Source organism: Artemia franciscana, chromosome 20, assembly GCF_032884065.1.
Source record: "Artemia franciscana chromosome 20, ASM3288406v1, whole genome shotgun sequence".
Taxonomy (NCBI): Eukaryota; Metazoa; Arthropoda; class Branchiopoda; order Anostraca; family Artemiidae; genus Artemia; species Artemia franciscana.
Window position 1 is genome coordinate 22,754,135 of NC_088882.1, and position 27,100 is coordinate 22,781,234.

Here is a 27,100-nt window from a genome sequence, read left to right on the forward strand (position 1 = left end):
TATGGTGGAAAATCAGTTATTTTGATTGAATTAAGTAATTCCGTCATAAACTTTATTCCTTCTTCCCGTTCGTCATTCACAGACTCACGCACGCTAAACTAACACGGTTCTTCATTCGACTGTAATTTTACTTTGTGTTCAATCAGCAGTTTTTGCTGTGTAACGTTTTCCTTTGCGGTTCATTGTTATTTTTGGCTGTGTCCTGTTCCATACCTTTTTCTTTAGCATTTCAGGGTCATTGGTCATCTTGTGTAATTTGGCTTGCCTCATTGATACTAATACTACTCCTGAGGAGAAGGGAATGGTGTAATTTGTTCTCTTGAAATGTGTATATATATGCATATATATATATATATATATATATATATATATATATATATATATATATATATATATATATATATATATATATATATATATATATATATATATGAAAGCTATCTACAAGAATCTTAGTCCATCCCCAACAAAGCGTATGAATGTTCGATGGAACAGTACCCTTACCCAGATAGAAATATATTGTACACGGAAAGAGCCATTGCGTGACTTCTCAAACCGAAAAATTCGTGACGCTAAAATCAGAGAGCTTGAACTTAACTTCACAGCAACGAGTGGTCCATTGTGGAAGCTGTCATTAGGGTTCTTCGTCCGTTTAAACAGGTAACGGTGACAGGTAGTGGGTATAATTATGTTACTGCAAGCAAAGTTGCGTTGATGGACCGGATAGTAGGGCCATGACTGAGTCAGTCAATGGCCTGAAGGAAATATTGGCTATTCAGCCTAGAAGGTTTTTTTTTTTAACCAGTCTTTAATTTGATTTGCTACTCCACACAAGAGCTGGCCTTTTTTACCCTGTAATTCATGAAAAAAATCAGTAATACAAATAGCTATTTAGCTCATCAGGCCGTCTTCTCTCTTCTCCAGCAGTTCATTTCCTTGCAGAGAAGTCTGAGGAACTCGCTCAATTCCAATTGAACTCTTTTCCAATCGATGTCCTTCCTATAAAGGCAGATACTAACCAAAATACATCACTGGCTCAACATGAAGAAGACATCTTGTTTTTTAGTTTCTGGACGCGACTAGGCTGCGGATGAAGTCATCAAGTCAAAATTCTCATAAAATAAACACTGCCCGCGTAGCAGCAAAAATTATCCGCTGACAGCTGCTATCCTAGTAGATCTCAAGAGGGTTGGGCCTATAGGTGGGGGTGGAGTTTTTGCGAGTTTTCAGTCTATTCTCTTGCCAGAAAATAAAATCATCACGTTAAATAAGACTAAAATCATTGAAAACACTAATAACTCCACTTCGCAAAAAACTCTACTCCCCTCCTATAAGCCCAACCCTCTTGAGATTTACTTGGATAGCGGTTATCAACGCCTCTACCAAAATTCTGGCAATATCACAGCAACAATTACAGGTTCGGCTCATTATTAGTGTTTTTCAGTAATTTTAGTCTTATTTTATTTAGTAATTTTATTTTCTGGCAAGAGATTTGAATTTGAACCTGATGATGACTGGCACATGTCCTATTGAAATTATCGTTTAAGCAAAGTCAAGACCTGACATCCATAGCTTAGGCTTATTACCATCTACCATTATTATGTACAGTGATATAATAATAAAAACTTAAAACGAACATAAATTAAAATGAATAATTACATCAAACACATAGCTAACATTTACATCTATAGATAAATCCTAAAGAACAAAAACTAAAGTGAACCAAGAAGTCAATAAATTACCACGGACAGGAGAATGGCTGCCGCCCAAAAGATGTCATGAATTAATACAACCAGATTTAGTTCCCTTTTTTTATTTAATTGAGGCTCCCTGGGTCCTGAAATTTCACTTAAAGTATGTACATGGTCTGAAGTAGTAAAGCAGCATAAAAATATTCGAATTTTTCACGCAAATAAATCGATATGAACATATTTTTCTTCCAAAATTTTGTCCTTGTTCCAGTCTACTTACGCTGAAAATGTAATGCTGATCGGAGAAAAACAATGTGGGGGCCATTTTGCAGTTTCACGAATCAATACAACCCGATTCGTTTTCAGAATATTTTATACTTTTAGGATCGTTTTGTCCAGTATGCGTGTCCAGTAACTTGCCGGCCGAACGGAGTCAAAATGGATTTAGCCTATTTTGGGCATTAAGAATCAATGTGATAATTTTGGCCCAGTTTTAGACCTCACACATCGATATAAAAATCTTCAAAATATATTTTTTTTTTTTTTTGTCACTGAGATCTATCTGGCTGTTTCTACGTGCCGTGTAAGTTAACTAAAAAAAAAAAACCCAACTAGTTATTCACCTGAAAGTAGGGAGTAACATTAAAACTTAAAACGAACGGAAATTATTACGCTGATAGGGGGAGGGGCGCTTCTCCTCTTTAACACCCCGCTTTTTACGTTAAAGTTTTTAAGTGCTTTAAAAAAAGCTTATTGTTCTAATTAAACGAACCTTGTGTTTTAAGATAAGATCAGATTTATCCATTCATCATGAAATACACATGTAATATTACATTTTACTATTCCCCCAAAGGCTCTTTGGCCTGTATAGAAGAGGGAATCTTAGAAATAATTGGGACGAAATTCAAACTTTTGAGTAAAGAGCGATATGTTGGAGGAGCGATTCCCCTCATATACGTAACAATTTCTGTTCATTTTAAGTTTTAGTGTTGCTACTTACTTTCAATAGGAAAAACTTGCTTTTTTATTTAATATCTAATCGCTTTTTAAAAAACTCAAGGAAATCTGGCTCCACCTCCGCGGATAAGTCCCTCTTTCCCATGGATATATCCTCAAGACAAGTAAATCCTGGTGAGAATTTACCCTGGACAATAACATCTCCGCGCGTAAAATTGATTCGACAAAGAGAAAGCAAGACATAAGAAGAATTTTATAGGAATTCTGGCAATCCCCCCTGTGTAAAATTTCCCTTGAAAAATTCATAATCTGGAAACTTGCCTCTTCATGAAAAATTCTCCTTGTTCAAAATCCCCCCAGCAGAAAATTGTTTCCCCCCCTGCCCGAAAAATCTATGCATACTTCCCAATAATAAATACTATACGTAAACGTTGGTTTAAATTTTTAAATTAAAGACGTTTCCCCAGGGGCTCTGGAGGGATCATGATATCTCCAATGGTATAGTTATTTGGACTTTCAACTATGCTAAACAAAATGGCTGTTTCAAGATTTTGACCGTGACATTTTTGAAAAAAAGATCTCGGGAGGGAATCAATTACCCTCCAATCTTTTTGGTCACTTAAAAAGGGCACCAGAACTTTAAGTTTCATTCAAATAAGCCCTCTCACTATATTCTAGGATCACTGGGTCGATACGATTACCCCTGGAAAAAAAATAAAAAGTAAAAAATAAACACGCATCCGTGATCTTCCGTCTGGCAAAAAATACAAAATTCCACGCTTTTGCAGATAGGAACTTGAAACTCCTACACTAAGGTCCTCTGATACGCCAAATCTGATGGTGTCATTTCATTAAGATTCTACTACTTTTAGGGGGTGTTCCCCCTTTTTTCGAAAATCAGGCAATTTTTCTAGGGCTCGTAGCCTTTAATGTGTAGTACAAAACTTATTGAATCTTATATATTTGAACTCAGTAACATAAGGCAATTCCTTTGATATATCTATTGGTATCAAAATTCCGAACTTTAGAGTTTCGGCCACTATTGAGCCATATCGCTCCTTACTTACAGTTTGTTACCACGAACTGTTTGAAAAACCTATCGGAGATGGTAAAAAAAAATTCTGGTCTTATGATTTCTGTATAGGCGTTCATCTGGCTAAGGAACTTATGAATGTCATTTTCATGTGAATTCGAGAGACAAAATTAAAGGCTCCGTTTTAGCGCGTCCCAAATCTTATAGTCTTTTTGTCTGGAAAAATACCGAAAAGAATATCACGAGTCTTAAAAAAATAATATTTGGGTCTATTTTCACGTTAAACAATTTTTCAATTAGTTTTTTTTCTCCATAAAGGTCTCTTGGACCCAGTAGTTTGTGGAAATAAGTTTCGAGCTTCAGTTATTTGTTAAAAAGTATCAGTTAAAAAAGTTATTAAAAAGTATCAGTTATTTTTTGGACAAATCAATATTTAGGAGACAATTTTTTTTGGCATTCTTATCCCTTTCCCTGAACAAAAAATTTTTAAGTCCCCATTTCCTCTCTCCATACCCTCCCTGAAAGTTTTAACTCAATCCCCCAGCAGTTCCAGAGACATTACAAAGACGCTATTTTCATAGACTTGTGGTGAATATACGGTGTTTTAATTAAGTGAGTTCAAGGCACGTCTTTGTTGGCCTCCGCATTCTCTCTCGAAACACAAAATATTACGTCTCTTTCCACCCTTTAGCATTCCTTGAAAGTTTCAACATGACCCCCAAACCCATTCCCAGGACATTGTCAATATGCCGTTCTAATCACCAGGCAACACTTAGCTTCTTTTGGTTTACCTTGCTACTTATCATCGAATAGATTCCAAGTCCTAGAGACTATTAGTTGAAAAACACTTATGTGGAATTGAGAAGAAACATCTTTAGTCCCTTCCTCTCCTTCTACGCTGCATCTCCGAGTCAAAATTTGAGGTCCACTTGGCTCTGCTATACTCCCTGAAAGTATCCCAAGTCATTCTGAGATATTCCAAACGACTCTGTTTTGATAACCTGGTACCATCTAGTTTCTTTGACTTACTTCGCCATTTAGAAATGAGTGAATTCTAAATCCCATGTGTGCTTTGTTCCAAAAACCTTTTAGGTGGATCGGACAAATGACATTTTGGCTGCCCTCAAAGCAAATTCTGAAGCCTCACCCCCCCACACACATATGACATCCACACACCATCTGAGTGCTTCTAATGCATCCCCAATGCTGTTACTAAAATGTTGAATATATGATATTTTGACAGCATGGATAGTGTCTTTATATTTACCACTATCCCCTCCTTTAGATCAAAACTTAAGATCTGCTTTAGCCCCTCCCCTGACAGTTTCAGCTCGATCTTCCAAGCTGTGTTTTAGATATTGCAGAAACCTTATTTTGTTAATCTTGGTACATATATATTGTTTATCCACTTACATTGCTTCATCGCATGGGTAGATTCTAGTCCCATCGGGGGATCAAAGTGACAAAGCACTTAGCCAGGTTTGAGGCAAAATATCTTTAACCCTTCTCTGCATCTTTCCTTAAGTTAAAATTAGAGGTCCATATCCCCCCAATACCAAACCCCAGTTCTTGAACGTAATTAAATTCCAAGTTCAATGGCTGGTTACAGTACAAAACTGTTCAGGTTGACCAGAAACAAAATATATTCAGCCGTCTCCCCACATAAAAAATTAGAAGTCACCCTTTTTTTTCTTCAACATTACCGTAAAATTTTAACTTGTTCCCTCAAGCTGTCCTTGGGAAATGACCAAGATGTATTTTGATAACCTGGATGCACGTAGTATCTTTTGATTTGGATCTAAACTTTTTCCCCAATCGTAATTCAACGTTCACTTGTTCCCTCCCTCTCAGAACTGTCTTGAAGTTAGTAGAAGATTTAAGTAGAGAAGATTTACCTCTCTACTTAGCCGTGCATAGATAGGTTCCAAAGAAGCTTACAGTGCAAAAAAAATAGTTTAGGCTTTTCCCCTCCCTTTTTACAAATCTTTTTTACAAAAACCCCCTCCCTTTTCTTTGACCAATAGTACCTCAATGTTGAAACTCCATCCTCCAAGCCATTTTTAAGATATTGCAAATAATCTATCTTCATCACCTCGATCCACATAAAATTTTGGTTCCTGTTTATTTTCCCTCACCCCCAACGAAGTTTATATTTCCCCCCTCCGACTCATTCCCAAGAGATTGCAGATAATTTGAAAAGCCAGGTACGTGTAGGCGAAAGATCCGTAAGTACCTCCTGCTGATCGGACAACCCAGACCAAGAATGGCTGTCTTTTCTGCTAAAACTTGTCTGTGAACCATGGGTAATTTACTTAATTTAAGGCAATTTCACCTGTGACCGTGGGGCTGGTGTCGACCCAAGAGGCATATACAGTGTAAAACTTCATATGAAATGCCAGAAAAAATTGTTTGGACACTTTCTGACCCTTTGTCAGTCCCATTTTTGAAGGGGTGCTATTTTTTCTTTCGTATTGGAGTCCCTTAACCAAAGCATTTAAAATATAAGTTTTGAGTTCACCAGGAAAAAGCTTTTCGTTCCTTTTTTCCTCTCCGTTTTTTGCTTTGACCGTGACCCGTTCCCTGGCCCCAATCCTCCCTCTAACGACAACAAAATATAGATCCTTTTGACTCTGAGGACGGTTGCTGAAAATTTCGAGCCAATGGACACCCAATATGTAAAAACACTCTGTAAATTATTGACAATTTGCAGGATTTACGGCCCTCGTCTCATAGGTTTTGGATTATACATATTTTGACCATTTTGAACAAAATAGTTGTCTCAAAATTTGGTAAGATTCCTTAAGGGGTTCATGAAAGGTACGTAACTCTTTACGCTATATCACTATATCACTGTCTCTGTAACAATCATTTGTTAGGGTGGCTCAGGTATCAGGCAGAGTTGCCAATTGCCGAGGCCAAGAAAGAGTGCAAATCAAAGCCAAAAAAGAGAGGCAGTTGTTAAAAACAAGTGAAAGTCAAAAATTTTCCGCGTGCACAACCCTTTTCACTGTTCTCGCCACTCCTACGCCGTTCACAAATAATTATCAGTTATCATTCGATCAATTAACATATTACCTTTAAATTTTTCAAATGTATTTAAAACAAAGTTAGGAGGACTCCCAACTTATATCAAACTCTAAATAATCGGTCAGATAATGATTATCATTACTTTTTTTTTTAGCTTAAAAGGTAACCCTCTGCTGGAAATTTGCAGGTGTTCATTTTGATTGCTTGGATATTTAACTGAACTTTAGTTGACTGCATCAAATGTTTAGTTAAAGTTTTGTCTCCATTTTATCCAAATGTTTTGAAAGGAATATAAAAGGTCCAAGTAACTAGTCGTGAACTATAGCTGACTTCACTGTAGTCAAGTCAAGTGCCGTTTTTTATTCTGCTTAATACTTTTTCTATCATCATTTCATAAAAGAGTGGAAAGAGTAAATAATGGACAAAAAGAATGCAAATCCGGTCCGTTGTGTGAAAGAGCGCTATGAAAAAAAGAAGAGTGCATTTCACACGAAAAGTGTGCAGGTTTGCAACCCTGGTAGCGGGAGTTCTAAACTTCTGTCAATCATTCACCTAGAATCTTTATCACTACTGAATTTTGTCAAATTCGAAAAAAAATTAATATATTTTTTTTAATAGCTCTGTGGGGTTTTAGTTCATCTTACTGTGAAAGATCAGTTCTACCAAGTCACGAAAAATCGTGACATTACTAGATGCGAGTCAATCGTCCCAGCCGTTTCTTCACAGGCCATTATGATGCCAACTGTTTTTTGTATTGCGATTAAATATTGCAACTTTGCAGGTTTTCCTGTGTTTTTAATTGGTATTTTTCGACAACTAATACTTTTTAATAATTCTTTAGTTTGTATGATAAAGACATCTAAAACTAATAATTTTAATAATCACGTATTTTGAAATATGGTTAAAAAAGGTTCTGGCTGGAATTCTAAGACTAGTAGAAAGAAAAGATATTGTGTCTGACGAGTTTTGAATAAAAATGTCAACTTTAATTAATTAAATGGGAAACATGCTAACATTTGATGTTACAATGTTAGCATTCTAACATTTTCTCGTCTTAGCTGAACTACTGAATATCAATAAATGCTACAATAGCTTACCTATCTCCCTCTCAATATACCAAGACCGTACCCAGGGAGGAGGGTAAGGGGCTCCCCTCCCCCTTTGTGAATTTTGGCCCAATTCTTAAAAAACGTAACAAAAATGAATATAGACAAATTGTTAATGGGTTTTTTAAAGTTTTCTTTTTAACCACCCTCTCCCCCGAAAAAACCCAGGATGCGGCCCTACATGATATTTCAACGCTAATTTTCAAAAACTTTATTTTATAAAGTTGTGAAAAATTCGCCCAGTTACAGAAGGAAAAGGGAAAATACCATAAAAAGAGCCAAAAAAACTCCATTAAATTCAATATCTTGTTGGCGCTTATGCTGGAGGTGTCATGTCTCATTATCTAAAATACCGATTTCTTATTCTTTCTTGGAAGATGTCACGGTTTGGCTTTTAATTATTATTATTTTTTTTTCACCAGTGATGGTCGTATATCGGTTTATTCGTGAATAATCATGAGTAGGAAGCATCAGACAGACATTCTAAGTTCTAGTGCTTTTTTAAGTAGCAAATGTATCGCACGACAGCCAAGTGCCAATTTCTATTATTTTGTGCCGTAAGCTAAATGGCAGACTAGATTCATATCCTTATCTACGCGGAGATAGAAGGGATAGGGACATTCCTTATGGACCAAGACAACACTTGATAGGGCATTAAAAACAAACCTATGAGGGGGAGGACTACAGCCGCCTAGCCTCTCTCTTTACGCTAAAATTTTAACAGGTTTTAGATATTGATCATACTTCAATAAAGCATAAGTAAGACTTTGAAGTGACGAGTCAATGGGGAGAAGGAAGGGATGCGGCAGTGACATTCATATAAGGGATAATTTACACCCGTTTTAAAACACAGTATCGCTCTTTACTTAAGAGTGATTTTCTAAATCCATGAAACATATTAATCACATCTGTGCATTGATTTGTTTGGATTTTAAGGGTTGCTTAGTTAGAATTTGTTTCAGGGCCGGATCTTGTTTCTTTTTTAATTTGCTCGTATGCATGAATTATCAAGGTTTGAGCAGGAGACACAACCTAGTACAAAGAAAACCATGCCCATAATACTTGTATTGTTAGATGTGCATTTTCTAAGAAACTTCCCATGACAAACGTTTTTCACTGAATGCTAATTCAGAAATGATAACTATTATTCGTCTAAACTTTGGCAGTTCCTAACTGCATGTCAAGCTTAAATTTGTTCCTACCAATAACTAAATGTGTCTTTTGTTATAGTCTTTCGGAGACGGTGTCGTCTTTTGAGTCTCCCACTGATGAATTTGATGCAAAAGGTCCAATAGAATCTCCTAGATTTACCCCACCCCCAGTAATGAGAAGGAGAAAATCTGAACCCCCGTGGAAGCTAATCAGGTATTTTTTTTTCTTTGCGTCCTATTTTGCAATTACATCAACAAAGAGTACTGGGTCATGAGAGTCAATGTTTTTCAAGGAGGCACACTCGTGCCTCTTTAAAGAGGCGAACCACGACAATGTTAAGCGATCTTCGGTTCCAATGGTCGCAGAGGGATGGGGAGGGATGCATTTCGTAGCCCGAGCTCCAACTAAAAAACCTGCCAAATTTCATCCCCCTCCGACTTTTCCTTCATGGGGAAAATCTGGCCGAAAGTTTCGACCAACCAACCCCAGCCCCCCTTTAACGTTGTCCGATCGGGCTGAAATTCACAAGTTAAGGTCTCCTAGGGCCCAGGAGCTTATCCGCGAAATTTCAGCTCGATCCGATAACTCCTTCCCTGTTTTCCAGAAACCACGCATAGCCACTTATTGTTCATGTTCTCCTTTTTTTTTTCCTTGACGCTTACAGGTCACAGCCGACATCGGATCTGGGTGTACGAAGACTCATTCGACGCGGAATTCTCCGAGTAAGTGCCCTGGAAAGTTTTGTGGGAAAATCTTAACCCCCCGATTTTCTAGCTTAGAAAAACCCATTTCCCCATTGAAGGTAAAATTTTCTCTTGTAATAACATCACTTGTTTGAAAAATTCTTACAACAACAGCGGCTTGGCGCAGCGGTAGCGTGCTAGGCCCATAACCCAGAGGTCGGTGGATCGAAACTGTTAGCTGCCAACTTTTTAAAATTTGTAAAATTAGGTAATTTTGTCAGTTTGAATTTATTGATACAGAAAGGGAGAAAATAAACATGGAAACATGTGATCAGAATTACATACTGGAATGTTCACAAGAATTTATACTGAAGCGGGGGTAAGGCTTGATGGAAGCAAGTTAAAAGAACCATTTAAATTGATTTCCTAATTGAAGCCGTTGGTGAAATTTTCTATTGTAATAACTTGTTTGATAACAAGCATAACAGCAGCTTGGCGCAGCGGAAGCGCGCTGGGCCCATAAACCGGAGGCGGGTGGGTAAAAACCACTAGCTGCTAAATTTTTAATTAAGCTGCTAAACTATTAAAATTATTAAAATTGGATAATTTTGTCAGTTTGAATTTATTGATACAGAAAGCGAGAAAATAAACATGGAAAATTATTATTAAATTACATCCACCATGGATTGTAGAAAAACGTACAGAAATAATATGAAAAAAAACTTATTTTTCTTAAAGAGTTAAAGAGGCTGCGTCCCAAAGTCGAACCTTAAAACGTACAGGAATTAAGAGAGGCAGTTGGGGGGCTGCCCAAACCCCCCGCTTTTAAAGACTCTTTTGTACAGGTTTTTTGTGTGGGGGGCTGCCGCCCCCCTAACCCCCCGCTCTTGGCTTCGGAAAGGCCCTCTTTTAATTAACAAAAAATTGAAATGAATGAATAATGGAATAACTTCGAAAAATGTTAAACACAAGAGGACAGGAGAACCATTGCGCCGAAATTAGTAATTAGTAACAATGAAGTCCCCCCACAACAAAAAAACCTGTACAAAAGAGTTTTTAAAAGCGGGGGGTTTGGGGGGCGGCAGCCCCCCAACTGCCTTTCCTAATTTCTGTACGTTTTAAGGTTCGACTTTGGGACGCAGCCTCTTTAACTCTTTAAGAAAACGAAGTTTTTTTCATATTATTAAATAGCTTGACTTGCTACAAGCAATAAGCAATTACCGAACCAGGAAATCCAGGAAATAGCTTGTTTCTTACGTATTCGCATCATCAGTCAACAATCAGAGCATGCTGCAGAATTAATGAGCAGCACTTCGAGCTCAAAATTTTGTCTCAGTATGTCTAGCTTTGGTGTATCATGTCTTTGTCGTGTATCCCACCCCGTGAAGAAACAGTTCCATTTTTCAAATTTTTCTAATCTTGGGGAATCCTAGACTAGAGACTATTTTGTACAAAATTCTGTTTGATCAGAAAAAAATGCTCTTCCCTAAAAAGGACAATAGAAAATAGTTTCAGATTCACTTTAAGCATCCCAAATGGAATATCTGCCGACAATGACTGTTGTGTTTAGAAAGAACGTTGAGTGGCAGATCAAATGGTATATTTTTGCGTAGGTCACCTTCCCCTAATAGAAACCGCCAGAAGTATGTAGGAAAGACAGGAGAAATTCCTGGCACAGGTAGGTTGAAATGAACATAGGAGTTTCAACAAATTGTAGCATGTAGTCTACAAGTACTTAAAAATAACAAATTGAGAGGAAAATACTGTGCAAAGACCATAGTAGACATAGCTGGAAATTGCTGATCCGTTAAGAGTGTTGGCCTTATATTTTTTTAAACTAATTTTTAAAAGGAGTTTTTCAATCCACTTACTAGAGGCTACATTCCATTCAAATTTCGAATCAACCGGAGGATTAAAATTTTTCGGATGTATTAAAACAATTTGGTTCCATTTCGGTAAGAGAGGTTTCTTTTTCTCTGATCAAGCTGAAATTGTAATGTGATATAGCATTTAGTCTAGGAATATTCATTAGAAAAAAAAACTTTTTGAGGAGTATATGCCAAAAACAAAATTTTATATGCATATAAAATTTTCTGCTGTAAAAAAAAAAAAAAAACATTTCAAAGGAAATTTTGACGGCAGTGATTGTTACCCTTATAAACAGCTTGAATAAAGAATCAGTCGTCTTCTCCATAAGAACTTTCAGGCGAGGAAGGCTGTGTGACATCTCAACAAGTGACACGTCTTGATGGGGCGATGGAAATAAGACCCTGATTGTGAAAACTTTAGCTGGTTCCCCATTTGAATGCCCCACAATGTTCCATTGCCCCACTAGCGCTGGAGAAAAAAAAATAGGAACTTGAAATATCAGATTCTTTTTCGGAATTCCGAACGTGTCCTTCGTAAATGAATTATACTATCAGATAAACATGAGTGGTATTTATTATTCCCAAATCAACATTGAATTTGATTTTTTTTTTTTTTTTTGCTTTACTGCTTTTTTAAACTTTTTTTCACTTATTAAGGGGAATGGGAGGGGTGTATTCAAGAGGGAATTATAAGCATCCGGTCAAGGGTTTTCGATCATGGAGATTGTATTGGTTGACTGTTCATGCTTCACGACCTGTCCACTCCAGAAACAATACACTTAAAACGAACACAAACTACATTAAACAGGAGTAGAGCTAACATCTAAATGTACCTTCTAACGACTAGTTCGTCATTTGCGCTTTAATGAAACATCATTAACGCTTAGTATGTCTCGAGACCCAGGATCATATATGCCCCCTCTTTGCAAATAACCAAATATCTATATAGACAACGGGTAACTTGCCAGCCCTTATCAGGTTGGCTTTCTTTCAATCATTTGGAACAAAATGAATATCTGAAATTTGAACAAAATGAAATTTTGATCGGATGCTTTTGGAGGGCGGGCGATTAAAAGGGGCATGTGAGGGGACTCATTGCCCTCTAATCAGTTTTGACACTTAAAATTGACACTAGAATGTTCAGTTTTTAAAGGGACGAGCCCCTCCATGGTTTTTACGAGCATTAATTAGATCTACGTAGCATGGGCAACGTGAGGTGTTTCGGCAACCTTTGTTCGGCTTTGCATATTGGTTTTGTTTCCTCGCTTCGATTAAGCGATACCATCAAATACATCGGAAATAAATAATAGGTACACCAACTAGCAAAAGTCGCGAACCCCTCATTGTCCTAGATGTTTATGAGCTAACAGTCGACTGTTGCTTAAAATTTCCCACATGTCTATATGTCTCACAATTGGTATCGGCCTATTTTTGGTTTCAGTGAGTACCTTCTACTGAAGTTGTCAACTCCTTTAAACTTTCAAACCGGTACATCTCGTGAAAGAATTTTTCTATCAAAAAATGGATAGCATATACTTTGCTCAGTCCATCAAGAGCTATCGACTGCCGTCGAAAAAAAAAATCTATCTGTCTTTGTTCAAAAGTTGACTTTTTTGCCGTAGGCAAATTTTCTAACAGCATTACTTAGAAGGGAGCAAAACATAAACTCTAATTTCTTTAGCAATGAGAGAACTTTTAAAGTTTAAAAAGCACATCTGATACTATTTCTGTATCGGCCTATTTTTGGTTTCAGTGTGTACATTACCTCTGAAGTTGTTCAAACTGGTATATCTTATGAACGAATTTTTCCACCAAAAAATGAATCCATATACTTTGATCAGCTTATCAAGAGCTATTTTCGACTGCCGTCGGAAAAAAGATCTATCTGTCTTAGTTCAAAAGTGGACTTTTTTTGCCGTAGGCAAAGTTTCTAACGTCATTACTTAGAAAGGAGCAAAGAATAAACTCTAATTTCTTTAGCAATGAGAGACCTTTTAAAGTTTAAGAGGCACATCTGATACCATTTCTCTACCGCAATCCCAAGTACGAAAAACCGAATGATAAATTCAGCTAAAATCCACGAACAGAAGTGGGTAGAAACACAAGCAAAACCATCATTTTTGGCTCCAAGCAAGAGTTCTACGAAGTTTTCCAAAATGCGAAGTCATATTCATCAATCCGGCCGAAGGTCCACACTTTCCGTAAAAAACGCAGAGGTTAGACCCTTGCCACTTTCTAGGAATATGCTGAAATCGGGGTGCTAGGAAAAAAAACACCGCGACAAAACCAAATTGCTGCTCTCGCAACACAATTCAATGCGATCACCCCTGGGGAAAAAGACAAAAAAGGGCAATAATTCATGTAGCCCACTTTGCTCTTTACATAGGCAGTGCCACCTTAATGGTAAAAGTTTATTGCAAAAACAATTTTATTGGAATTTCGACAAATAGGCTGATATCTCTCGAAAATGGTATTGGATCGAAGTGAAAACTACACCATTAGAAATCATTCGATTTAGAATCGCACCAATTGAATCACCCGATGTAGAATCACCATTAGAATCATATAGCGAAACCCGATATAGCAAAATATCAGTCTCCATCTTGTGAAGCAAGGAAAGTCACTTTTTCGAATGGGAAGCAGAGTCGCGTCCCTTTTATGCGTCATTGCCCTAGCAATGACGCATGGACAGATAATAGATGGACATATCTATTAACAAATGAATTAACCTCCATTTTTGTACAATCCTAATAAGGGGGGAATTAATGCCAGGTTTGCTTCTCACTCAATTGGACTATCTGTCTTGGCTTTTTCTACAATTAGCCATGACTTGATGCCCACAACTATTCCATTTTAATTCAAAAATCAACGGACTTAGAATGCTTTACACTCTGTGAATGCATTCTCAAGAAAAACTTGCAAAAAACACCTAGGTATAAGCATTATCTTACAATTTAGCTTGGTAACAGCTCTCTACGATGTTGCAGTACCCTGCCAGCGTCAATAAAAGAGAAGAAAAAACGAAAGATATCAGTGACACGTATCACATATTAGTGCTAAAATATCATTTTCTCCTATTTTAAAACGGGGCACTTTTCATTTTGATACGCTGCCATTTGCTTGTGAGGGGTTTCAACCTTTTTGTAAAATTTTTTGAAAATTTGTCTCGTAATAAAGTTTTATTATTAAAATAAAATACAATAACATTTACTATTCCACAATCAGCATTAAATTGAAAAAAAATTCACCAGACAGTTTTTGTTTTTCAAAATGTGTTTCTAAAGTTTTGGTCCATTTAGGCCATAGCGCGCTCATAGCTTTAGTTACAAATATAATTGTTGGCAATATTCAAGCGTATTTTATATGTATTTGAGTTTTTGTTTAGCTTTGAGGCTGTAAATGGTATTCTTGATGAAATAAAGCACGTCGAAATTAAATGCTCGCCCGACAGATCCACAAATAGCAAAAGGAAACTTAATCTAAGGGGAAAGGTGCCCTATTCTCTTTGGCTAGCTAATTTCTTCCTAAAAACAACTAAGTTCTTGTTCAATGACTTGGTTTTACATTTTTATGGGTGGAGGGGCTTTGATTCTTAACAGCTACTTAAATTTCGACTTTTTAGGCAGCTTCGCTATGAGCGGCAGATATCAAAGGAATTCAAATGCGTGTCAACGATGACGGAAGATTTGTTTGATGATGAACGGAATAAACTTGAAATCCTTGAAGCTTCCTTCCTTAGAGAGGTAGGTTTTTGTTTTTCCCAAACAGACTGTTAAATCCATTTTTTTTTATTTAGTTCCGTTATATAGACTATCCCTCCCTATTTAGCTAAAATTTACCGTTTTTCAATATTTTAATGAATTTCTGAAGTTGTTTACAAGGATCCTCCCCCCCCCCCCAGTGAAAAATAAACACTACCGGAACTAAAAAATACCAATAACTATTAAGGTTTATTTCTGAAAACCCGTATGAAAAGAAAGCTCGTTTAAATTGTTTCAAAATTAAGGAAGTTACGGACGAGAAACCTTGAGAGAAATTCTTTTTCACACACGAGTAAAGAAAAAAACCTTTTTCGGCATGGAAGAATGATCTGAAGTTCAACGGCTTTTCAAAGATTCCTTTGGTTTGAGGGTCTTTTAAACTGTATTGTAAACAAGAATTGCTTATGACACAAAAACAATACTTGTATTATATATATCTTGAAAAAAGTACACTTCAATATCAAAACCCTTATGGATGAAACACAATATTATATGAATATTTACCATTGATACTTTATTCAAACATCAGATGGTATCAAAAGATCCATGGGTGTGGATAGTGCTTGCTGTGATTGTTCCGCAAGACCTATTTGCAGGGTATTCCCAAGGTCATTTGTCCGAAATATAATTAGTTCATTCAGTTGGCCGAGTGGTGTCATGATAGATGTTTGAATCCCATCTGTTCTTATGATTTTATAACCTCGTATTATTGCTGCTGTGGAATGGCTGAAAATGTGCTTGCGATCATATTGGCGTGTGCAAATCTGTCATTGAGATGTGAAAGCCTTTTTTCTTTTACTGTAGTTATCTGTTTTATTGCACTAAGTTCCTCTTGGTTGCCGATAGATAATCACTGAAGGTGACTAAGGCACTCTAATTGTCTTTTGATGAATTATAAGCCATAAACTTCAGTTTTGCCTAGGAAACATCAAAATTCTTAAGATAATTTAAGCGGCATGCTTTGGCTTGTTTCGACCCAGCAGTATTTTGTCCTGTGCAGGAACAGTTTCTCCAAAGTATTTTCAGTACATTGAATCAAGAAATGTGCTGCTTGCGTACTACAATGTCAAGAAAGGGTAAAATTCTCGGAGAGGCGGTTATGTTCGTCTTCTTTCTTTTGATATTTGCAAGATTATGTTGTAACGTCAGTTGGACAATTTACTGGAAGACTTTCTGCGTCGTCATTGTCACTAAAAGTTGTCCTTGATGATATCATTTTATGTGAATACTCAGTGACTACTGGAGCTCCTAGAGAATGTGTACTGAACTTGAGACAAATCTTTTCTCTTGTTAATGGAAGACTTAGGCAAGAATGTAGTAAATAAATCCATGTTTTTGCTGACGTTTCGAGCTTTGATGGATGTTCAGGACTTCACTTAAAACTGTTGCTCAGCAGCGTCGCCAGGTTAAAGAGAACCAACCTTTAGCGCTGTTACTCATCTTTAGAGCAGTTTGTTGTAGATGAAGGTTGGAGTTTCATTCGGGTCAATGTTTCGGCTAATATGTCGACCGTGGATACCGTCCGCCCGTTTTTTGCGTGGTCTTCTTCTGGAGTCTTCCGAGTTGTTTGTAGTTCTGTCAAAATCAAAGATGAGTCGGGCTTGTGTTTGAGCGGTTAGGCGTGGTAGATGACCATACAAACGCAACGAGCAAGATTTGAACTGCTCAGACAGGAATGACACTTCAAAGGACTGGAGAATCTCCAAGTTTCATGCGCTTGCAAACCATCTAATTATGTTCCATTTTGTGAATTTTTTTTTATCCTAAGAGCATCTACTGCCATGCATATCAGAGTATCTCTGGGATGTAGGTCACATCTCTGACGAGTAGAGCATAATGCTAGCCACTGAAACAAAGTGGATTTGGGTTTTAGTGAGGCGGTCGATAAGGGATTTGTGAAATACTGTTCTTGGGAGACGACTGAAGCTGGCTTTCGCCCTTGGCGCCTTTGCTGAACATCAGCATTTAAGCTTTCATTCAATCAGACAGTTTAATAATAGTAGATAAACTGCGTTTATGACAATAAATTTAGGTTTTACTATATTAAAATATCAATTTTGTAAAAGATTCTTTTCGGTAGTATTTCGTTCCAATATATCGGAAATTCATGCCTATGTAAAACTTTCAAACCGCTTAATTGACAGTTTTTCCAGTAGTATGTGTAGTTTCGAACAAACCAATCTTTCAAACGTTAGAAAACTGTTAGTTTCAGCTACCTTTGAAAATGGCAAATCAATAAAAATGATTTGCGACTAATTTTCTATATATTTGAAAGGTATATATTTAAAAGGTAGAAAGAAAATACTGACACATATATACTATAGTATATTATACCAGTGAAACTAAATTGACAATTTCAACTATACTGATATAAATAAAGATGATTCAAAGAAATTTGAGAAGTTATGATAGAAGAAGGTTTTGCGGCGTCAATATGGGGGGGGGGTCAGGGTTGGATAAAATATTCTAGATTTTAAAAATTATATTTTTGTACCTACCCTCCCCTATCTCCAAGAATTGACGCCAATGCTGGCAGCAGGTTTTAAATGAGCAATTAATCATCTTTATTCAATCTAGTAGTTGCCTGCAAGCTCTGACAAAAAACAATAGAAATAAATAAGGAGGTAAATGCTAACCTTGCAAAAAAGGGATTCCCTTCAATTTAAAAGATGGATAGGGGTCTTAAAAACCTTCATCTGAGCTTTTAGACCATGAAATATCGAATGCCTATCTCAGAATTTGCATTCCCCTGCGTTTTGATCGTCTTTGGGGAAGAATTGATGTTTTGTGGCTAAAAATGGAATAAAATATCATACTGCTGTTGTGCTATCTTTTTCATTACTTAAAAAGGACAATAAAGATTGCGATTTTGTTCAAATGACCCCTCTCCCAAAATTCTTTGGCCACTGGTGTGATCCAATTAACTCTAGGGGAAAGAAAAGGAGACATCGGAAGACATATTATGAAAAAAGCGACTTACCGTGTTGTTTGATGTGGGGTATTGTAATTCTCCTTGATAGGGTGACCGACCATGGTGATTCTAAATAGTGCCCTTTCCTTTTCTATCTGACGCTGTTTTTGAGAGGTTTCAGACTGTTAAAGAAATTACCGTAAATTGGCTTTGCATTAAATATTTATTTTTAAGATTAACCAAAATAATTGGTACCATTCCTGAATCAGCTTCAGATTGTAATATTTTTCTGACTTAACAATTCTTTTTTTCAAAATGCCTTTTTTAAATTTTCGGGCACAAAAGGAGCCGTGGTTCGCTCTATGCTAGATTAAATAGAAAAATAAGTTTTTTTTCAAATAAAAGTAAGGAGCAACATTAAAATTTAAAACGAACAGAAATTATTACGTATATAAGGGTGTTCGCCCCCTCGTTAATATCTCACTCTTTACGCTAAAGTTATAATTTTGTTCCAGTTCTTTAAGAATGACCCCTGAATCACAAAGGCCGTTTAATTAGAATAGATAGCTCTTTTGAAAGTACTACAAAAAACTTTAGTGTAAAGAGCGAGCTATTGATGAAGAGGTGAAAAATCTCATATCCGTTATAATTTCTGTTTGTTTAAAATTTTAATGTTGCTCCTTACATTCAATTGTAAAAATTTAGTTTTTATTTAATTTTATCGTTTTTAAATGTTGCTGGGAAACCTAGCGCCTCCTTCATGGAATATTCTCTTCCCCAATGAAATACTCCTCTATGGAAAGATCATCCCGTTTATCCCCTCTCCCGACCTCCCTCACCAGAAAAAATCCCCCCTGAAAGTGTCTGTATACTTCCCAATAACCAATATTATATGTAATTAATGGGCAAAATTCATAAATTGCATTCTTTCCCCCGGGGACTGTGGGGGATCAAGTCATCCTCAAAGACATAGTTATTAGACTTTTCGACTATGCTGAACAAAATAGATGTCTCAAAATTATGATGTGATGACTGTAAAAAATGAGCATGGAGGGGGCCTAGTTGTCCTCCAATTTTTTGGTCGCCTAAAAGGACACTAGAATTTTAATTTCCATTCGAATGCGATATTCTAGGACCACTGGGTCGATACGATCACTGCTGGGTAAAAAATAAATAAATAAACACACATCCGTGATCTTTCTTCTGGTAAAAAGTACAAAATTCCACATTTTTGCGGATATGATCTTGAAAACTCTATAGTAGAGATCTCTGATTGGCTGAATCTGACGGTGAGATTTTCACTAAGATTCTATGACATTTAAGGGTAGTTTCCCCCTTTTTTCGAAAATAAGGCAAATTTTCTCAGGCTCGTAACATTGATGTGTAAGACTAAACTTGATGAAACTTATATATTTGAAATCAGCGTTAAAATTCAATTCTTTTGGTGTGTCTATCGGTATCAAAATTTTTTTTTTTTTTTAGAGTTTTGGTTACTATTTAACCGGGTCGCTCCTTAGTCACAGTTCGTTACCACGAACTGTTTGATAGCAAGTAGTGCTGGGACTACTTGAGAAAGGAGATTAATCTCAGTTAAAGAATTGAAATAATTAAAAGAAAGATCGAATGGATTGTATATGCACGCTTTTAAGACTTATAGACAGGGTTAGCACCAGTTCAAAAATTAAATCACTAAAATATTGAGAAAAAATTACTAAACAAGCAAAATAAATCGCATAGATTAGAAATTTGTCTCCTTTCTTTAAGTGGTAGAATAAATGTAGTTTCTTTAAGAAATAGGAGGTATCCTTCATCGAGATTAAAAGAACAAGTAATTTTTGCGATATCCTTACAATCCAAAAAAATCAACAATAAAAAATACTAGATTTTACCAAAAATTTAATTAGAAGCACTGACAAGTATAGCCTATATCTCTTCGTTTGGACCAGCCCTCTCTCATATAGATTCTTGCTCCACCCTTGATTGACTTTAAATTCAGCAAAATTCTAGTAAAGGCCCAATACGATCTCTGAAATGTAGCTAAGTTATGGGTTTTGGTTGACTGAAGATTGCGTGATAGTAATGGCATTGTGAGTGTGATTTGAATCTGAGTTAACACCCTGTCCATGTTCTATAGCTAAAAAAAGTTTCTCTTTCAAAATAGATGTCACACAGAAGCTTGCCCATTTGTAACTGACTATTTTCATTCACCTGTTTTTCACCATGAGCTTTTTGTGTTTCTTCTTGTTTAATTCTTGTTACTTGTTTTACATGCTTTGTGGAATTCTAAGATAAAGCATGTGAAAACATGGTATAAGTCTGGAACTGGGGCCGCTGACAAGGAAACATGTTAAGAAAACTATTCTTACTTCATAATATGCAGAATAATTGTCGTTAACACATCTTAACAGTGATTCCACTATATGTTTTTCCTAATATGCAAATATGTAGACCAAATTATATATTTTTCCATGAGTTTTTCGTTTCTTGATTTCGTCAGCGGTGATTCAATTTACGGATACACGGGTTGAAACTAGAGTGACGCATGGCAAAATGCTTTGAAAATACATAATTTGGACGATATATTTGCACATTAGTGGAGGGGGTGGATCTGTATAGCAAAGGTTCCCAGATAGGACCCTTCGAACACCTTCCCCAACTTCAGAACAAATAGACATATTTTCGTACTATGATCATTCAAGAACTCATTGAGGAATGTTTCTTATTGTATAGTCAATCTAAATTAATTTTAAGAGTTATCTCAAACAAATTGCAATACTTTGATTTTGTTATCATTGGAACCGGAAAAAAATTCTCTACATCATATAAGAAATCAGTCAAAATTGGTCGAGGCTAAAATTGACTTTTTTCGTCTTTTCTTCTAAAATAACAATTATAAAAAAAAATTCATTTGCACTTCTAAAAAGTCGGTAATCAGATAATTTGGTACATAGATGACGAATATGGACTCAGTTCTGTTTTTCGACCTTTCCTGAGTCTCCCCCCCCCCGTACAAACAAAAGTGAGATAAAGCGTGCAATAATACACGTTGAATATTACACGAAGTCGGATCTATGCAGAGAAAACTTACACTTCCTCTGCCGAAATGCTAGGAAAAAGTCGTGTATGTTGCACATTTTGTTCCCCCCCCCTTCCACACACACACAATCAAATAAATGGTTTTGCACACATCTCAAAATTGTTTCGTATCTACTATGTTCTTCAACGCTCTTGGTGAGAAATTATTCAATAGATGCGGTGAAGCGGAAGAACAAGCTGACCCATTTTGCCGACATTCGAGTTTGAAAGAACGTGTAAGCAGTACGTTTACTAATTAATTTTGTCTTCTAGTTAAATTTTTAGTTACATTCAAGTTCCAAGGTAGGTTTTGCCAAGCTAAAATCTAAACATAGCAAAACAGTGAAAGGACGTTATGGGTATGCTTAACTATGAGCCAAAAAAATTAAAGATACATTTACTGTCAATAAATTCTGCTTCTCAACTAGAATTATAGAGATATATGGGGATAATCGCAACTTTATAATTATACGTAAGGTATGACAAGAATGTCTTGTGAGGCTGTTAAATGCGTCTGAAGATATTGGTGTAATTCATACTCTAAAGCGATTCTATTCTAATGCACAAGAAATCCGGTTTTACATAGTGGAGGTCGGGGTTGAACCGGACATGGGTTTAACCGGACACTCTCAATTACTGAGACACCATTGAATGAAAAATTCTAGAAAAATTATTAAGAATGCCATTTAGCCATATCTCAAGGAAGAATTTTTACTTTGGTTGATTCATCCTTTCAAAAGTTAAACTGCAATATCTGCTTTAGGTTGGTCAACGTTTTCTGGCACCTTGAACGTTGGTGTTTGGAAACTTCATTTGCAAACAGTTTCCAACATCCTCCCTTACTACGGAGCAGCTGGTCCCAACAACTACACGAAGTCGTTGAAGCTGTACCTACAGCAGATGAACAGACTTGAACACACAAGCCCAAAACTTTTCCAGTCTTTCGAAAAAGGCTTGCACGTTGTGAGAAGATCGGGTATATTTTGGGCTGGTTTATCTAAGATTTGGTCAAAGAACAAGAGCTGATGAGAAGTCTGAAAATGGCAACCCGATTAACTAGAGGTAGAGGAGTGACGGAAGTACAGAGATTTTAGTGGGTAATTGAACGTCCAGCCTGTGCTCAAACTAATCTTCCGATGCAAGAACTGACGGATTTTTCGTATCACACAAGTGACTAACACAAAGAGTTTGGTATTTCGAGACAGCAGACGGACTGCAAAGAAACACAAATAGTTATTGACTTTGTGAAACAGTCGTCTCTTTTTGAGGGTTATCCGCTACCAAATCGAAGATTTGCTATTGGCATTACTGCTTCAGAAAGCTTGTACGCCGACAATGCTATGGAAGTCAGGAAGAAGATTCTTGACAGAATGGTAGGGAAAGCTCTGAAGGAGCATTCGTTCAGACGGAAGGATCAGTCAGTCCTTATGACTTATCTTCGAACTATATCCAAAATACTGAATATGGACGAAGAATCTTCATTTGAATATGACCTTTGCTCCTATCCTGCTTCACTTTTTGATAATTTCTGGCACGTTTCGAAAGCCAAAGGAACTACAGCTAGCAAAAGCTATCAAGCGACTTTCAGTTCATATTGTTGAGGAAAAACATAGTCTGAATTGCACCTGCTTTGCTTCGCAGTATTTCCTGGGCAAATTAAGAAACATATTCGAAGATCTTAGACCGATATTGGAACTTTTTCGGCCAAATATCCAAACGACATTATTGTCTTTGATGGATGCGACATCGCTGCTTCGACAAAAGATATGACTCATCTTAAGCGAAAACGCCTCGCTGAACGGGAAGTATTGTTTTGCCCCGAAATAAGACTGACCACCAAAAACGAGGAATTTCTTTCGTGCAAAAAGATAAAGCCCGTTTCATCAATGTACTTTATGATTATTTACGAGCCGAAGATCTGAGAACCATCCACACTAAAGCTGGTTCTGACTTGTGCTTACAGCGGTTGATTGTTCGAAGCCTTGGGACACTTTATTCATAGGTGACGATAGCAACTTGTTGGTCTTGTTACTTTATCGTTCTATGCCTGAGCACCACAAGGTCTAACTGCACAGTGAGCCTAAGCCAACCACTTCAGGTGCAACTTTGGACATAGAAGCCATTGTTAAGAATATTGGGACTGAAACCTGCAAGCTGCTTCCCTTTGCTCACGTAATTCTTGGTTGCGACACAACTTCCTGTCTACATTGACTTACATAGGGATTGCGCTTAAACGGCTGAAAGACAACGAACAGAAAACGCTTCTACGTTTTCTTAAATTGGTGCTTCAAAAGAAGAGATTAAAGCAGCGAAAGGGGCTGCACTTCCTATATTATATGGTGGAAAATCTATTGACAATCTTGGAAGTTACCGACACCGAGTCTTTCAGCAGAAAGTAGCAACGTCTGCAACTTTTGTCCATCCGCAAGATCTACCTCCTGCTTCAGCAGCAGTGAAATTTCACTGTTTGCGTACAAGATTGGTTTGGGCTTCAGAGCTCTGTCCCTCCAGAAGGGCATGTTGTACCCTATCCTTGCGGATCTTCCAGCGACACCAAAGAAAAATCTCACCGTCGTGAAGTGTGGTTGTAAGGGATCCTGTGATAGTGACCGGAGCAGCTGTCATCGACATGGCATCGAATGCGACATTGCTTGCAAATTTTGCAAAGGAACTAGTTGCTCTAATGCTAAGGTCCAAACTGAAGATGAAAAAGAAATGTGATTAATTAAATAAATATGATGGATCTCCAATCCAATCGCAATTTAATATTATCCGTGATTTTTTGCTCAAATTAAAATCAGTGATTTAACAAGTTATGGGAAGTTGCTTATTGGATTGTAAGAATTTGGGGTGGTTACATTCAGACTGGAGGGTGAGGGGGGGGGGGTAAATTAACATGGATGTAAATTCTTTTCTGCATTAGCAGTCCAATTTTTTCCTGTTTGAATTCAACTTCGCATAATGTTGCTTTTAGACCTATATTGACGATTGATTTATGGGCGGGAGGGGTGGGGCTGAACTTGAGCGTTCGAAATAAAAAACGTTGCATATTCGTGATCTACGTACCAGATTGACATATTACTGACTTTCAATACATGCAAATTAGGTTGTTTTTTAAAAAGTCACTATTTTATAAGATAAAACGAAAAATGGTGGAATTTGCTTCGTCCGATTTTGGTCGACTCCTTGTATGTTGCAGAGAATTCTTCTCCGGTTCGTATGGAACCAAAACCAAAACTATTGCTATTAGTTTGAGGTTAAACCTTATATTGAATGTGCTATTTTTGATTAAATGTTATTAGTTAGAAATCCTTCACATTACACTATGACCGTTCTAAACCAAAACCAACTTAGCTGGTTATTGCAAATGATGCTTTATTTCCACCAGATTTGGTACCTAAGGGCCTTTAAGCTTCTTGATTTCAAATCTGTTCAAAAAGCAAAACCAAAATATTAAGTTCTTATTTCGGTGATACTCACCAAAGCTGCTATATCAATATTTCTGAGCTTTTTTATTGTAAATTCGAGTCTAAATTTGTAACAAAGATGCCCAAATTCAAGACATCTTTTATCACATATTCTCTTGTTGTGGATATGTTAAACCTTGTCCGAAATGAAATTAGAAAAGTAAGTTGAATTCAAATGAAAGTAATAAGGGAGGTTTCAGCCTCCCTTATCCAAGTCACCTTAATCCAACTTGTGCGATAGTGTACATCTCACGGCATGCAACGTTTTGTCATTTGACTTTTTCTAAGAATACTGAAACACCGTTTCAGCCATTCATTACTTTTAGTAAAGTGATTTCACAGGGGAAAAATTAACAGCATGTTAGTAAAGTATCCCTTCTTTCTATAAGTATCTTCTTCTTCCTCCTTTATAAGTTTCGTTTTTTGAATTCTTTTTCTTCTGTGCAGCTTGATCGTCGTTTAGAAAAGTCTGAGGCCGAAATTGAAAGATTGCAAGAAGAAATTTCCACCCTACTCATTCAACTGGCCGAATCAGAAGGCCGAGCAAGAGATGAAGCAGAGCATTCAGCTGAATTGGAGGCCAAAATTAACGAACTCACAAAGGTAAGTGTTTCGCTTCAATATAATTACTACCTTATACAATCATAGATGTACACAGGTCCTAAATTTGATTTGGAGGAGGGGGGTACTTAACTGTTTTAGACCAACGCCAGGCTTCATTCCGCGTTATGTCGAAATTTTAATAAATTATCTGGGTTTCTTCCCTCGAAATCTGTGATTTCAAACCCCAAGTTACTCGAGATAGAGTGTGTTTTCGTGTCTAATCTAAACATCCATTTCATAGATTTTCAAACAGTTCGTACGAACTGTAGTAAGGAGCGACCCGGCTCAATAGTAACCAAAACTCTAAGAAATGGAACTTTGATACCAATAGATACATCGAAAGAATCGTATTTTAATGCTGATTTTAGATATATAAGTTTCATCAAGTTTAGTCTTACCCATCAAAAGTTACGAGCCTGAAAAAATTTGCTTTATTTTAGAAAATAGGGGGAAACACCCCCTAAAAGACATAGAATCTTAACGAAAATCACACCATCAGATTCAGCGTATCAGAGGACCTTACTGTAGAAGTTTCCAGCTCCTATCTACAAAAATGTGGAATTTTGTATTTTTTGCCAGAAGGCAGATCACGGAAGCGTGTTTATTTGTTTGGTTGTTTTTTTGTTTTTTGTTTTTCGTTTGTTTCCCAGGGGTGATCGTATCGACCCAGTGGTCCTAGAATCTTGCAAGAGGGCTCATTCTAACGGAAATGAAAAGTTCTTGTGCCCTTTTTAAGTGACCAAAAAAATTGGAGGCCCCCTCCCACGCTAATTGTTTTCCCGAAGTCAACGGATCAAAATTCTGCGATAGCCATTTTATTCAGCGTAGTCGAAAAACCTTATAACTATGGTTTTGGGAACGACTTACTCCCCCACAGTCCCCGTGAGAGGGGCTACAAGTTACGAACTTTGACCAGTGCTTACATATAGCAATGCTTATTGGGAAGTGTACAGACGTTTTCAGGGGGATTTTTCGGATGGGGGAGGGGTTGACAAGAATGGGATATGCTGGGGGAACTTTTCATCGAGGAATTTGTCATGGGGGAAGAAAATTTCCATGAAGGGAGCGCAGGATTTTCTAGCATTATTTAAAAAAAAACAATGAAAAAATAAATATGAAAAGTTTTTCAACTGGAAGTAAGGAGCAGCATTAAAACTTAAAACGAAGAGAAATTATTACGCATATGAGGGGCTCACCTCCTCCTAATACCTCGCTCTTTACGCTAAAGTATTTTTAGTAATTTCAACTATTTATTCTACGGCTTTTGTGATTCAGGGGTCATTCTTAATGAATTGGGACAAAATTTAATCTTTAGTGTAAAGAGCGAGGTACTGACGAGGGGGTAAACCCCTCATATCTATCTATATATATATAAATAAGTTGTCTGTGTGTGGATCTGTGGATCTGTGGATCAGGTGACGTCATGCTTGTTCGCATATGACGTCTGAATTATTTCACACTAATACAAAAGAAGAAAAAAACTAAAAAAGGTAAAAACTACAAAAAAAAACTAAAAAGAAAAAAAAAACTAAAAAAGCTAAAAAACTAAAAAAAAAATAAAAAAAGGTAAAAATCTAATAACTAAAAAAAAACTGAAAAAAATAAAAAAAGGCAAAAACTACAAAAAAATAAAAACTAATAAAAAAACTAAAAAAGCTAAAAAACTAAAAAAACTAAAAAAAACTAAAAAAAGGTAAAAAACTAAAAAAAACTAAAAACTAAAAAAGAAAAAAAATAAAAAAAAGGAAAAAACTGAAAAATAAAAG

At 36.6% G+C, this 27,100-nt stretch overlaps 1 protein-coding gene and 1 long non-coding RNA gene across 3 annotated transcripts in view; one reads left to right on the plus strand and one right to left on the minus strand.

The window, feature by feature from the left end:
- Positions 1–27,100, plus strand: part of LOC136039910 (BICD family-like cargo adapter 2) — a 154,797-nt gene that overhangs the window by 98,112 nt on the left and 29,585 nt on the right. For both annotated transcript variants that reach the window (XM_065723901.1, XM_065723902.1), the window contains exons 5-7: positions 9,045–9,179; positions 15,140–15,260; positions 25,179–25,334. In XM_065723901.1, coding sequence (XP_065579973.1) covers positions 9,045–9,179; positions 15,140–15,260; positions 25,179–25,334 — 412 coding nt within the window. The remainder of the gene's footprint in view (positions 1–9,044; positions 9,180–15,139; positions 15,261–25,178; positions 25,335–27,100) is intronic.
- LOC136039911 (uncharacterized) overlaps positions 1–27,100 on the minus strand; it is a 69,005-nt gene that overhangs the window by 28,250 nt on the left and 13,655 nt on the right. The window contains exon 2 of the long non-coding RNA XR_010620581.1: positions 18,259–18,371. This is a non-coding gene — a long non-coding RNA (uncharacterized LOC136039911). The remainder of the gene's footprint in view (positions 1–18,258; positions 18,372–27,100) is intronic.